The sequence below is a fragment of the Rhinoraja longicauda genome, chromosome 30, assembly GCF_053455715.1.
Source record: "Rhinoraja longicauda isolate Sanriku21f chromosome 30, sRhiLon1.1, whole genome shotgun sequence".
Taxonomy (NCBI): domain Eukaryota; kingdom Metazoa; phylum Chordata; class Chondrichthyes; order Rajiformes; family Arhynchobatidae; genus Rhinoraja; species Rhinoraja longicauda.
This window is the reverse complement of record NC_135982.1, coordinates 11,004,054-11,015,561: the sequence shown is the minus strand read 5'-3', so window position 1 is coordinate 11,015,561 and position 11,508 is coordinate 11,004,054. Positions and strand designations below refer to the sequence as shown.

Sequence of the window (11,508 nt, the reverse complement as noted above, 5' to 3'; positions counted from 1 at the left end):
CACTCACACGCTCTCTGTATGTCCCACACACCACTCTTTTTGAAAGCCCCTGTCGATCTGTGAACCTGATGGATGCACAAACTGCTAAACCCTCCCCTCTCCCCCCTCGCATCCAGCACCACCCCTCCCCAGCCGAGCTCTCTCTCTCTCTCTCTCTCCCCCCCCACCCCCCCCCCCCCGCTCTGTGAGTTGTCAGCATGCCAACCCTTGTGTGTAGTGTGTGTGTGTGTGAGCAAGCCGATGCCCAGCACTGAGCATGTGCGAGCAAGGCGACTCCATCCCGGGGGGAGGGTGGGGGGAGAGAGAGAGAGAGGCTGGGCGATGCAGAGAGGAGAGAGGCAGACCGAGGAGAGGATGGACACAGCCCTCTTGCTCCCCTCTCTACCACCATTCAATCGGCATCAGCTCCGGAGCGGCGCCGGCCACAGCTAGACAGCAGAAGGAACAACAACAACAGCAGCACAACAGCACAAACAAACAGCCGCCAGCGCAACGCAGCGCAGCTCCGGAGGAGGATGTGAAGCGGGAGAGGCACATCGCGCTGAATGACGAGACTGCTCTCCGCACTCCCCACCACTGCTGCAGCCAGCGCCATGTCCCAGGTTATGCCTTACAGCGAGGAAAAGATCGCACACTATGAGGAGGCGGAGGAGGTGGGACGGCCGCCCTTCACCTGCCGTCTGCAGGACACCAGTAATTTCTTCGGCTCGGGGCAGAGCAAGAGGGCGCCCAAGCTGGGGCAGATCGGCCGGAGCAAGAGGGGTAGGTAGCGGGGTAGGTAGTGGGGTAGGTAACGGGGTAGGTAGCGGGGTAGGTAACAGGGTAGGTAGTGGGGTATGTAGCGGGGTAGGTAACGGGGTAGGTAACGGAGTAGGTAGTGGGGTAGGTAGTGGGGTAGGTAGCGGGGTAGGTAACGGGGTAGGTAGTGGGGTAGGTAGCGGGGTAGGTAGCGGGGTAGGTAGTGGGGTAGGTAGCGGGGTAGGTAGCGGGGTAGGTAGTGGAGTAGGTAACGGGGTAGGTAGCGGGGATCGTAACCTTCTGGTGGGTCACGGCAGCGCCCCTGGCAACACCACTCCGCGTGTAGATGCCCTGGACACGTACCCCTCTCCCACTCACTCCCTCCCTCCCTCACTCACCCCTCCTTCCCTCCCTCCCACCTCCCCCCTCCCTCACTCACTCACTCCCTCACTCACTCACTCCCTCCCTCCATCACACTCACTCACTCCCCCCTCACTCACTCCCTCCCTCTCCCCCTCACTCACTCACTCCCTCCCTCCCCCAATCCCTCACTCCCTTCCTCACTCACTCCCTCCCTCCGGGGCTTCATTCTCAAGTAGGGCTGATTGTTAAATGGCAGCTTCGGGAAGGTGGGGGGGGGGGGGGGGGGGGGGGGGGAGAATTGCGAATATTGCGCCGCTGTGCTGGCGGGGAACAGGTTTAATATTGCAATATGCACCATTGCCTCCCCTGCGCCAACGTCCCGGGTTCCATCCTGACCTCGGCTGCTGCCTGTGTGGAGTTTGTACGTTCTTCCCTGTGACTGCGTGGGTTTCCGCCAGGTGCTCTGGTTTCCCCCCACATCCCCAAGGAGTGCGGGTTTGTCGGTGTAATTGGACCTCTAAATTGTCCCTGGTGTGCAGGGAGTGGACGAGAAAGTGGGATAACATAGAATTCAAAGGTATTTATTCACAAAATGCTGGAGTAACTCAGCAGGTCGGGCAGCATCTCGGGAGAGAATTCATGTGAACGTTTGATCGATGGCCCGGCGTGTACTCGGATGGGCAGATAGGCCTGTTTCTTTCAATCTATCCAATCAATTGTGTTTACCAAATGCCTCCGCTCCCGACCCTTTGCGAGTCTCACGGAGTGTGAGTACAAAAAGGGGAGTTGTGTGTGTATATCTCGCCATCCCACCTGGCCACTTTCACTCGCTCGCTGTGCAGTGGTCGTTAGCACAGAGATGTGTTGTAAATAATCGATTTTTATGCGTTGCAGTTGTCATTGAAGATGACAGGATTGACTCGGTGTTGGAAAATATGGGCGAGAAATCTTCACCTGGCGTCTAAACACACAGCGACTCCGCGATGCGCTCGACGACAAACCTTTTAAGCAAGTCCCTTGCTAATAACGCAAGCAGTCCGAGACACTTTAAACAAAAAAAGCTGTGACCCGTGTTACCAAAACAACAAACTATTGTATTTCACGCTTCGGCACAAGGGTGGGCAGGGGGGGGGAAGCCAGACAGGTATGAGACGGGGCTTCCTTCCATTGACAGGGAATGTTGCTGTGAAACTCACACGTTTACGCGGACGATGGTTTAAACACAAATGAAAGGTGGTTCTCCGCGGACGAGCTAAGGTCACCGTGTAGCTATTGGGACCGGGGGGGGGGGGGGGGGGGGGACGGAGCAAGCACATCACTGTATTGTACATCAATCAAACCTTTGTATTGTGTTGCTACTGGCTGTGTTATGAATGGAGCACTGTGTTTACATTCTGTTACTCGCGAATACTGTAATGCCGTGCACCTTGGATGTCAAATCTTATTTTTATTCCCCTTTACCCCAGCCTTGAGGAATGTCGAAACATATTTTATAGGAATGAACAGAGATACTCTTTCTCTTTAATTTAAAACTCTAGTGAAGCTTGACTCCCCCCTTCTCCCCTTGTCGCTACATAATGCAGCCTGCTGAATTCCAAGTGGAAAAGCATATTTTATATATTAGGATTTATAACCGATATCCTACCATAAGAGTACCTTCGTTATCGTGCAGACGTCTACTTTCTATTAAATGTATGAAACGCCGTCACAACAGTGCCAAATATCTCGAGAATGCCAAAACCTGGCGACCAATTTCTCTGTGCTCTCGGTGAATGTATAAAGCGACGCTAGTTGGCTGCCAATTTTTATGTTCCAAGACCAATTTCTTTTTCTTACTGGTGAAACGATTTCGCTGCATGAACTCGTATTCAACGCCTCGCGTGAGGAGGAGTCACTGTCAATCTTGTTTGCAACTGTGAAATGATTGACCTCAATATTATTATTATTATTATTATTATTCTTAATTGAATATATGGAATGTATGTAGCATCTCTCTCTCTCTACAGGGCTATAGTGCAAACTATAATAAAATGTAAACAATGTGTATGCGTATATGTCTGTCTCTCAATAGTATTGAGCATTTTCAACTTTCATTTGGAGTGTTTCTTCCAATTAATTTATTTTCAGTAATGAATTTATACAAGGTGTGAATTTAGACAATTCAGTGTGTGTGGGGAGGGGGGGGGGAGCAGATTTTGCTATAATGGTCGGAGATACTTTAGTAAAAACAAATTTAGCTGCACAAATATGACACATTTGTACACTTCATTCTGATCGTAGTGACAATTGATCGTAGCGTCAACCACATTAAATGCTGACATCGGATTTGTTAAACCGTGAACATAATAAACTATTTACGAACCCACCGCGCAGCTTTCCAATGCAGTTAAAACCTTGCACGGTGCGCCGTGCCCTGTACGAGAAATACATACCCCCCTTGCCATTCGACCCAATGGAATCATAATTCATTTCCCCTTGTCCTCTTGAATAGATTCCGTGGCGGGATTTTCGTGTCATCGCAGCGAGCACGCTTTGTGAATTTGAGGGATAGTGTAAATTCCTTGTGGTGCCCCGTGGTCTGAGACAGGAGGTTGATGCACCGTGAACTGCGCAGACACAGTGCGTGAAGTGCGAATCGTAGATACATTTGTGGCGGAGAAACTGAGTTTAGTTAATTGTCAGATTTACCAGTAGGTCTGTGTGTGTGTGTGTGTGTGTGTGTGTGTGTGAAAGAGATAGAGAGCGAGTGTATCTATGAGTGAGTGTATGTTGTGTGTTTGTGTCAATGCCTCTGGGGATAAGTGCATTTGTAGGTGCGTGTTTGTATCGGAGTGTTTGTATCTCGGCGTGTGTGCACTGTGTGTCTGTGAGTGTGTGTTTGAACGCGTGTTTGCATCTGAGTGTGCCTATATGTGTGTCCGTGCTTTTTTTGTTTTGTATATCTGTGTTTGCGCGTGTGTTTTTTTGTGCATGTGTTTGTGTACGTGTTTATATGTGTGTGTTTTGGAGTGTATGTATATCTGTGTGCGTATGTGTATGTGCGTGTGTGTGTCTATGTCTGTGTGTGTTTTGGTGTGTATGTATCTCTTTGTGTGTTTGTGTGTGTTTGTACTTGTGTGCATGTCTGTATGTGTATGTCTATGTGTGTATGTATGCGTGTGTGTATGTTTGGACTTGTGTGCATGTGTATGCGTGTGTGTGTATGCGTATGTGTGTGTGTTTGCGTGCGTGTGTGTATGCGTGTGTATATATGCGTGTGTGTGTGTGTGTATGCGTATGCGCGTGTGTGTGCGTTGTCTGCGTGTGTATGCGTATGTGTGTGTGCGCGCGTGTGTGTATGCATGTGTATATATGCGTGTGTGTGTGTGTGTGCGTTTGTTTGCGTGCGTGTGTGTGTGTGTGTGTGCGCGCGTGTATGTGTGTGTGTATATATGCGTGTGTGTGTGTGTGTGCTCTATCCACACTCCTCACGTGTGAGAGAGGGAGGGGAATGCGAACAGAGCAACCTTCTCACAATAGATTTCCGCCTGAACCACTCTGGTTCTCTGGGCCTCCAGTGCGTTTCTGAGGACAGTTAGCGTCTGAGGACAATTCCCATCTGCAGCCTGAAGGCAAAGGTACACCATTAAAGGTACACAATTAAAACCCGCGCTCTTTCAAGATGAGATCGAGAGTGCTGTCAATTACAACGAGATGAAAGCCCGGAAACAAGGAACATCAGATGGCAGTATATTTTTAAAAAAACCCTCAAAGTGCTGGAGTAACTCAGCGGGTCAGGCAGCATCTGTGGTGAACATGAATACGTGACGTTTCGGGCCGGGACCCTTCTTCAGACTGAATGTGGACTGATTGTCACCTGGAGATAAACAAGTTGGATATTAAGACGTTACATAACCTCTTTAAACTTCTGTCGCGAGTTCAGTGCGATCAATTTTGTCAATTCCACATCGCGTGCAAGGTCAGGAAAAGCTAAATGCATTGTAACTGGGAGATGGTGCATTCTCAAGAGGATGCAAACATCAACGCTGCTGCTTTCTGCTGAAGAAAGCTTTGGAAGTGAAATCCTGCATAATACCCTCTATGGGTGTGCAGGGAGGTTGGTGAAATGTGGTATTAAATGCATTCACCCAACGTCCTTCCTCAAACTCTCCCGAGTCGCAGGAGAGTAGCACAAGAGAGTCTGAAGAAGGATCTCGACCCGAAACGTCACCCATTCCTTCTCTCCAGAGACGCTGCCTGTCCCGCTGAGTTACTCCAGCTTTTTGTGTCTATCTTCGGTCTAAACCATCGTCTGCAATTCGTTTCTGCACAAAAACGTTTCCAAGGTTTGTAACACAACAGCAACACACCCTCGCGGTGAATTCTGGAGAAGGTTCTCTCCTCACCCCTCCCATTCCCTGCGTGTCCCTGACGCACTCCACAAATCCTCCCGCACTTTGTGTTTTGGTCTAGATCTCTTTCAGGAGGTACAGATTCCCTCCCTCAGACTGAGAGATGTTGGTGCCAGACTTTTGGAACTTACTTTGGTGTTTTCTATAGAGATTCTTCGGGAGGGGACGGGTTGTATTAAGTATTAGTAGCTTTATTCCGGATCATACGAAGAATGCAAGCTCACCCGAGTCTGAGCCTCCTGTCGTTATCAGTAACGGCTGTAGGTCGGACTTGAGGTTAGAGAGGAGGTCACAGGTATCCGCGGCGATGTCATTGGCACAGTTACGTCATGTTGGGACTCCCACGCGTCACGTCACTGCACTTCATAGCAGGGATTCCGAGCACGTCCTTTGCCAAAGGCAATCTATACACTGCGGAGTGGTTAACATTGGGCGTAAATTGCATTCCCCACCGGTGACCCGCCTTGAATGGAATCGTAAGATAGACACAAAAAAAGCTGGAGCAACTCAGCGGGTCAGGCAGCATCTCTGGAGAGAAGGAATGGGTGACGTTTCGGGTCGAGACCCTTCTTCAGACTTCAGAGATGCTGCCTGTCCCGCTGAGTTACTCCAGCTTTTTGTGTCTATCTTCGGTTCAAACCAGCATCTGAAGTTCCTTCCAACACATTGAAATGACACGTGTTTGTTTGGCAAACTCCCTCTTAATTGCACTTGAGAAGGGGCATTGGATGTAGGACTCAGGAAGTCTTGTCTCGGCTTTGTTGGACATTGGTCAGGTGGCATTTGGAGTATTGTGTGCAGTTCTAGTTTCAGGTTGCATTTGGAGTATTGTGTGCAGCCCCCATTACAGGAAGGATGTGTAGGCTTTGGAGAGGGCGCAGAATAAATTAATCAAAATACTGCCTGGATTAGAGGGTATTAGCTATAAGACGTTGGACAAACTTGGATTGCTTTCTCTGGAGCTTCGGAGGCCGAGGGGAGACCTGATACATGTATATAAAATTATGAGAGGCATAGACAACAGGGTAGACAGTCAGAACCTTTTTCCAAGGGTGGAAATGTCAAACACATTTGTTTAACTGCAACTTGCAATGAAAAGAGGGCAGAGGGTAAAGTCAAGAGGGGAACATTTAAAGGGGATATGTGGAGCACATTTTGTACATAAGGTGCTGGGTGTCTGGAATGTCCTGCCTGCAGTGGTGGTGAGGCAGATATGATTGTGGGTTTAGATAGGCACATGGATATGCAGGGAAAGGAGGGGAAGCAGATAAGATTAATTTATCTTGGCATTATAGTCGGACAGGTCCTGTGCTGTACCCTTCCATGTTCTACTGACATGAGGGACCATTTCTTTAGCCAGAAGTTTAAAAAAAAAAAAGTGTTGTATTTGGAGTAGATAGATGTGCAAATATATTCCAGACTAAGATCAATAGTCTTATTATTATGTGTAAATATAACCATGTGTAAATAATGTTGGGAAATGCCAGTTCTAAAGTTTTATAGAATACAGAGGAGTGCGCCAAATCTCAAATTATTAATGTAATGTATTTGAATTTCGATTTTTACAAATAAAGATAACTTTAAAATATTAGGCAAAATTAGATCAATGCATAAACATGTTCAATAGAATATTAATTTACAAAGATAGCTTTTTTTCAAGGTGTTCTTGCTCATTGCAAACAATACTATCGATATTGAACCTTTGCAACCAGTGACATGTTGGGATTTTGTTGTGCAAAATTGTTAATTATTTTTATTAAAACGTGAAAACACATTACAATACATGAAAATTATAGCCAAGCGAGTTAAAAAAAGTAATCAGTGTTTATTAAGGGCGGCACAGTGTCGCAGCTGGTAGACCCATTGCCGAACAGCGCCAGACACCCAAGTTCGATCCTAACGTCGGGTGTTATCTGTGTGAGATTTGCACATTCTCCCTGGGTTTCCTCTGGTTTCCTCCCTCATCCCATAGATGTGCAGGTTTGTAGGTGACTTGGCCTCTTGAAAATTGCCCCTCGTGGTGAAGGGAGTGGATGCGAAAGTGGGATGTCATAGAGCTAGATGTGAACATTTTGGAATTTAGAAGATTGAGGGGGGATCTTATAGAAACTTACAAAATTCTTAAGGGGTTGGACAGGCTAGATGCAGGAAGATTGTTCCTGATGTTGGGGAAGTCCAGAACAAGGGGTCACAGTTTAAGGATAAGGGGGAAGTCTTTTAGGACCGAGATGAGAACATTTTTTTTCACACAGAGAGTGGTGAATCTGTGGAATTCTCTGCCACAGAAGGTAGTTGAGGCCAGTTCATTGGCTATATTTAAGAGGGAGTTAGATGTGGCCCTTGTAGCTAAAGGGATCAGGGGGTATGGAGAGAAGGCAGGTACGGGATACTGAGTTGGATGATCAGCCATGATCATATTGAATGGCGGTGCAGGCTCGAAGGGCCGAATGGCCTACTCCTGCACCTATTTTCTATGTTTCTATGTGTTCAATGATCAGCATGGACTCGATGGGCCGAAGCGTCTGTTTCCTTGTTGCATCTCTCAACTAAACTAAATCTGTAGAGTGGAGGAATTATTTCTTGAACATAATTAGGATCAATTGTGGCGCACACAATTGTCATCTAATCTGTTATGTAGTTACCTGTTAAAACATTTATGTGTAGAATTAGGAAAATCTATTACATTAGCAACTAAATTGAGCAAAATTACAAAAGAGTTGCAATTAACCCGCATTGGGCAAAATAAAGGCTTTTAAATGATCGTCTGATGAATTATCTAGGAGTCAGTAAATTGTGAATGTCTCCTGTAATCAAACATCCGTGGGCTTAACTGTTGCCACAGTAACAAGAGTTGTTTGCTCTTAGCAGAAAACGGAAAGCAGAGGGACCTCCATCACTTGAAGCTCATTTCAATCACCCTTCTTTCACTCGGAAAAAGCCCATCCCAAGGGGAAACAATTCTCCACGTGAGGATGTCTCCCAATTGCTCTGGATGTAAAGAAGTACTTTTGATGAGCAGTCGCCAATGGCCACTTGGTGACCTGGTTGTTTCACAGACAGCAATGAAAGAAAACGCCAGGGTGTTGTCTGAAGGATACAGGTTTTCCAGAACACTGGCCAAGCGTCCCGCCAGCCTCTGCTTGCTGCTGTCCGACCTCTTGAGGCAGAGGCCGATCCAAGAAGGTGGTGGTGGAACGTCAAGGAGAGCGTCAGCGGATGTGAATGGTCTGGCAAACTCACCTCCCACGCTCCAAACGTCCGAGGTCGGCTCAGGGAGTGGGATAGGGGGCATGGAAATGGAGGGGAGGCTGCAGGGGGCAGTGGAGGGCACATTTGTGGTGGTCGTGGGTCATGGAGGAGACCCTACACCAGCCAGGTGAATGAGCGGATCGAGCATTAGCACGGAACGGCAGTGGAAGGAGATGACTGTTTCGTGCTGGGCCGGGCCTAAGCAAGTTACCCCACAGACATGTAAACCAGCAACTGCAGTTCCTTATGTTTTCCCATACATGCCACCCATTACTTTTTTTTTCCCCTGATCAAACTTTTAATCCCTTTTGCCGTCCAAACTTCTCTAATGTTGCATTCTTTGCTTTTCATCTTTACCAGAACATGTTTGGTACGAACGCTCATTGAAAGTCTGCCATTTGTCAGCAGTTGGAGTAGGCCAACTTCCAGCATCTGCTCCCAGTTTACTTTCACCAGGTCTTCCCCTACACCATTGAAATCGGCATCCTCACCCAGTTTGGGACCTTAAATTGTAAATGTTACATAGAAAACTAGTGGAGATGCTCTGTATCAAGTACAGGCAGAGGAGATTAATTTAACTTGGCATCATGTTCAGCACGGACAACGTGGGCCGAAGGGCCTCTTTAGTTTAGTTTAGTCTTGAGATTCAGCATGGAAACAGGCCCTTTGGCCCACCGAGTCCGCTCCGACCAGCAATCCCCACGCGTTAACACTACACTTTCCTATGCACACACTAGGGACAATTCACAATTTTACCGAAGCCAATTGACCTATAAATCTGTACGTCTTTGGAGTGTGGGAGGAAACCGGAGCGCCCGGATAGAACCCACGCTGGTCCCAGGGAGAACGTACAAATTCCGTGCAGACAGCATCCCATGTCAGGATCAAACGCGGGTCTCTGGCGCAGCAACTCTACTGCTGCGCCACCATGACGCACTTCTGTTCCCGTTCGCCTCTTCCAGTGCTGTACTGTTCCATGTTTTATGGATGGTATGTTCAGCCCTCTCAACCTATTCGGTCAAACGAATCCTTGCTGCCAATGGACCAACAAGGCCACCAGGAGCTCAGTCAAAGCCTTTTGATTCTGTTACCTTGAGCTGTGGGGGATGTGGGGGGGGGGGGGGGGGGGGGGATGAAGAAGTGCTCACATTTACGAGGTGAAGGAGTTGGTTGTGGTGAGGGGGACTAAGGGTTTAGCTTAAGGTTGTGGGTGAGAAACTGTGGACTATTGCATGTAGAAAGAAAATCTACTCTCCAAACAGCAATACATGACGGGTCATTTGATAATTTTAATTCTGAAGGCCATAGACTTTTGTTGACCATAGATTGGTGCAAAGGCAGGAACATTGAGTCAAGTTGCAGATCAATATTTATCTTGTTAAATATCAGAACAGCCCCAAGGAGGCGAGTCGAAATGATGGTAGATCATGGTAGGTAAGGGTGCTCATAGTGATCAGTCTGAAGAAGGGTCTCGACCCGAAACGTCGCCCATTCCTTCTATCCCGAGATGCTGCCTGACCTGCTGAGTTACTCCAGCATTTTGTGAATAAATACCTTCGATTTGTACCAGCATCTGCAGTTATTTTCGTATAGTAGGTAAGGGTGTGATTGATGCTGTGCAGTGTGGTTCAAGAGCCTGATGGTTGCTGGTAAGACGCTCTTCCCCAACCTAGTGGTCACGGTTCTCAGATGCCAGTATTTTCTTTCCGATGGTAATAGCGAGCTGAGAGTGTGGCCAGGGCGGTGTGGGTCTTCGATGATACTGGCTGCCTCTTTGGGGCAGTGCCACCTGTTGATCCTTTCGATGGTCGAGAGGTCAGTACTCGTGATGGACCGAGCTATGTCTAACCCCATCTGCAGCCTCATTCCTTCCTGGGCGTTCAAGTTACTGAGCCTGGCTGTAATGCAACCAGTCAGTATGCTCTCCGGTGTACATCTGTAGAATAGAGTATTAAATATCAGAACAGTCCCCAGGAGGTTAAATGGCTCCCTTCAGTCCTCATGTGCCTCAAAAATATCCACTGACTCGGCCTCCACAGCCCTCTGTGGCAATGGGTTCCACAGGAGTTGAGTATAGGAACAAAGAGGTCCTTGTGCAGTTGTACAGGGCCCTAGTGAGACCACACCTGGAGTACTGTGTGCAACTTTGGTCTCAAAATTTGAGGAAGGATATTCTTGCTATTGAGGGCATGCAGCATAGGTTTACTAGGTTAATTCCCGGAATGGCGGGACTGTCGCATGTTGAAAGACTGGAGCGACTGGGCTTGTATACACTGGAATTTAGAAGGATGAGAGGATACCTTACTGAAACATAAAAGATTATTAAGGGATTGGACATGCTAGAGGCAGGAAACATGTTTCCAATGTTGGGGGAGTCCAGAACCAGGGGCCACAGTTTAAGAATAAGGGGTAGGCCATTTAGAACGGAGATAAGGAAAAACTTTTTTCACTCGGAGAGTTGTAAATCTGTGGAATTCTCTGCCCCAGAAGGCAGTGGAGGTCGATTCTCTGGATGCTTTCAAGAGAGAGTTAGATAGAGCTCTTAATGATAGCGGAGTCAGGGGGCATGGGGAGAGGGTAGGGACGGGGTACTGATTGTGGATGATCAGCCATGATCACATTGAATGGAGGTGCTGGCTCGAAGGGCCGAATGGCCTACTCCTGCACCTATTGTCTATTGTCTATTAACTACCCTCTGACCAAAGAAGTTCCTCCTCACCTCCTTTCTAAAAGAGTGCTCTGTGAATTGAGAAAGGTTTAGCAGGAC

At 47.8% G+C, this 11,508-nt stretch overlaps 1 protein-coding gene across 1 annotated transcript; it reads left to right on the top strand.

The window, feature by feature from the left end:
- The first annotated feature begins 276 nt into the window (after positions 1–276).
- Positions 277–3,143, top strand: camk2n1b (calcium/calmodulin-dependent protein kinase II inhibitor 1b). Its single transcript, XM_078425344.1, has 2 exons — positions 277–762; positions 1,996–3,143. Exons 1-2 carry the CDS (start codon positions 546–548, stop codon positions 2,064–2,066), a joined length of 288 nt encoding a protein of 95 aa, XP_078281470.1. The 5' UTR covers positions 277–545; the 3' UTR covers positions 2,067–3,143.
- Positions 3,144–11,508: the final 8,365 nt, after the last annotated feature.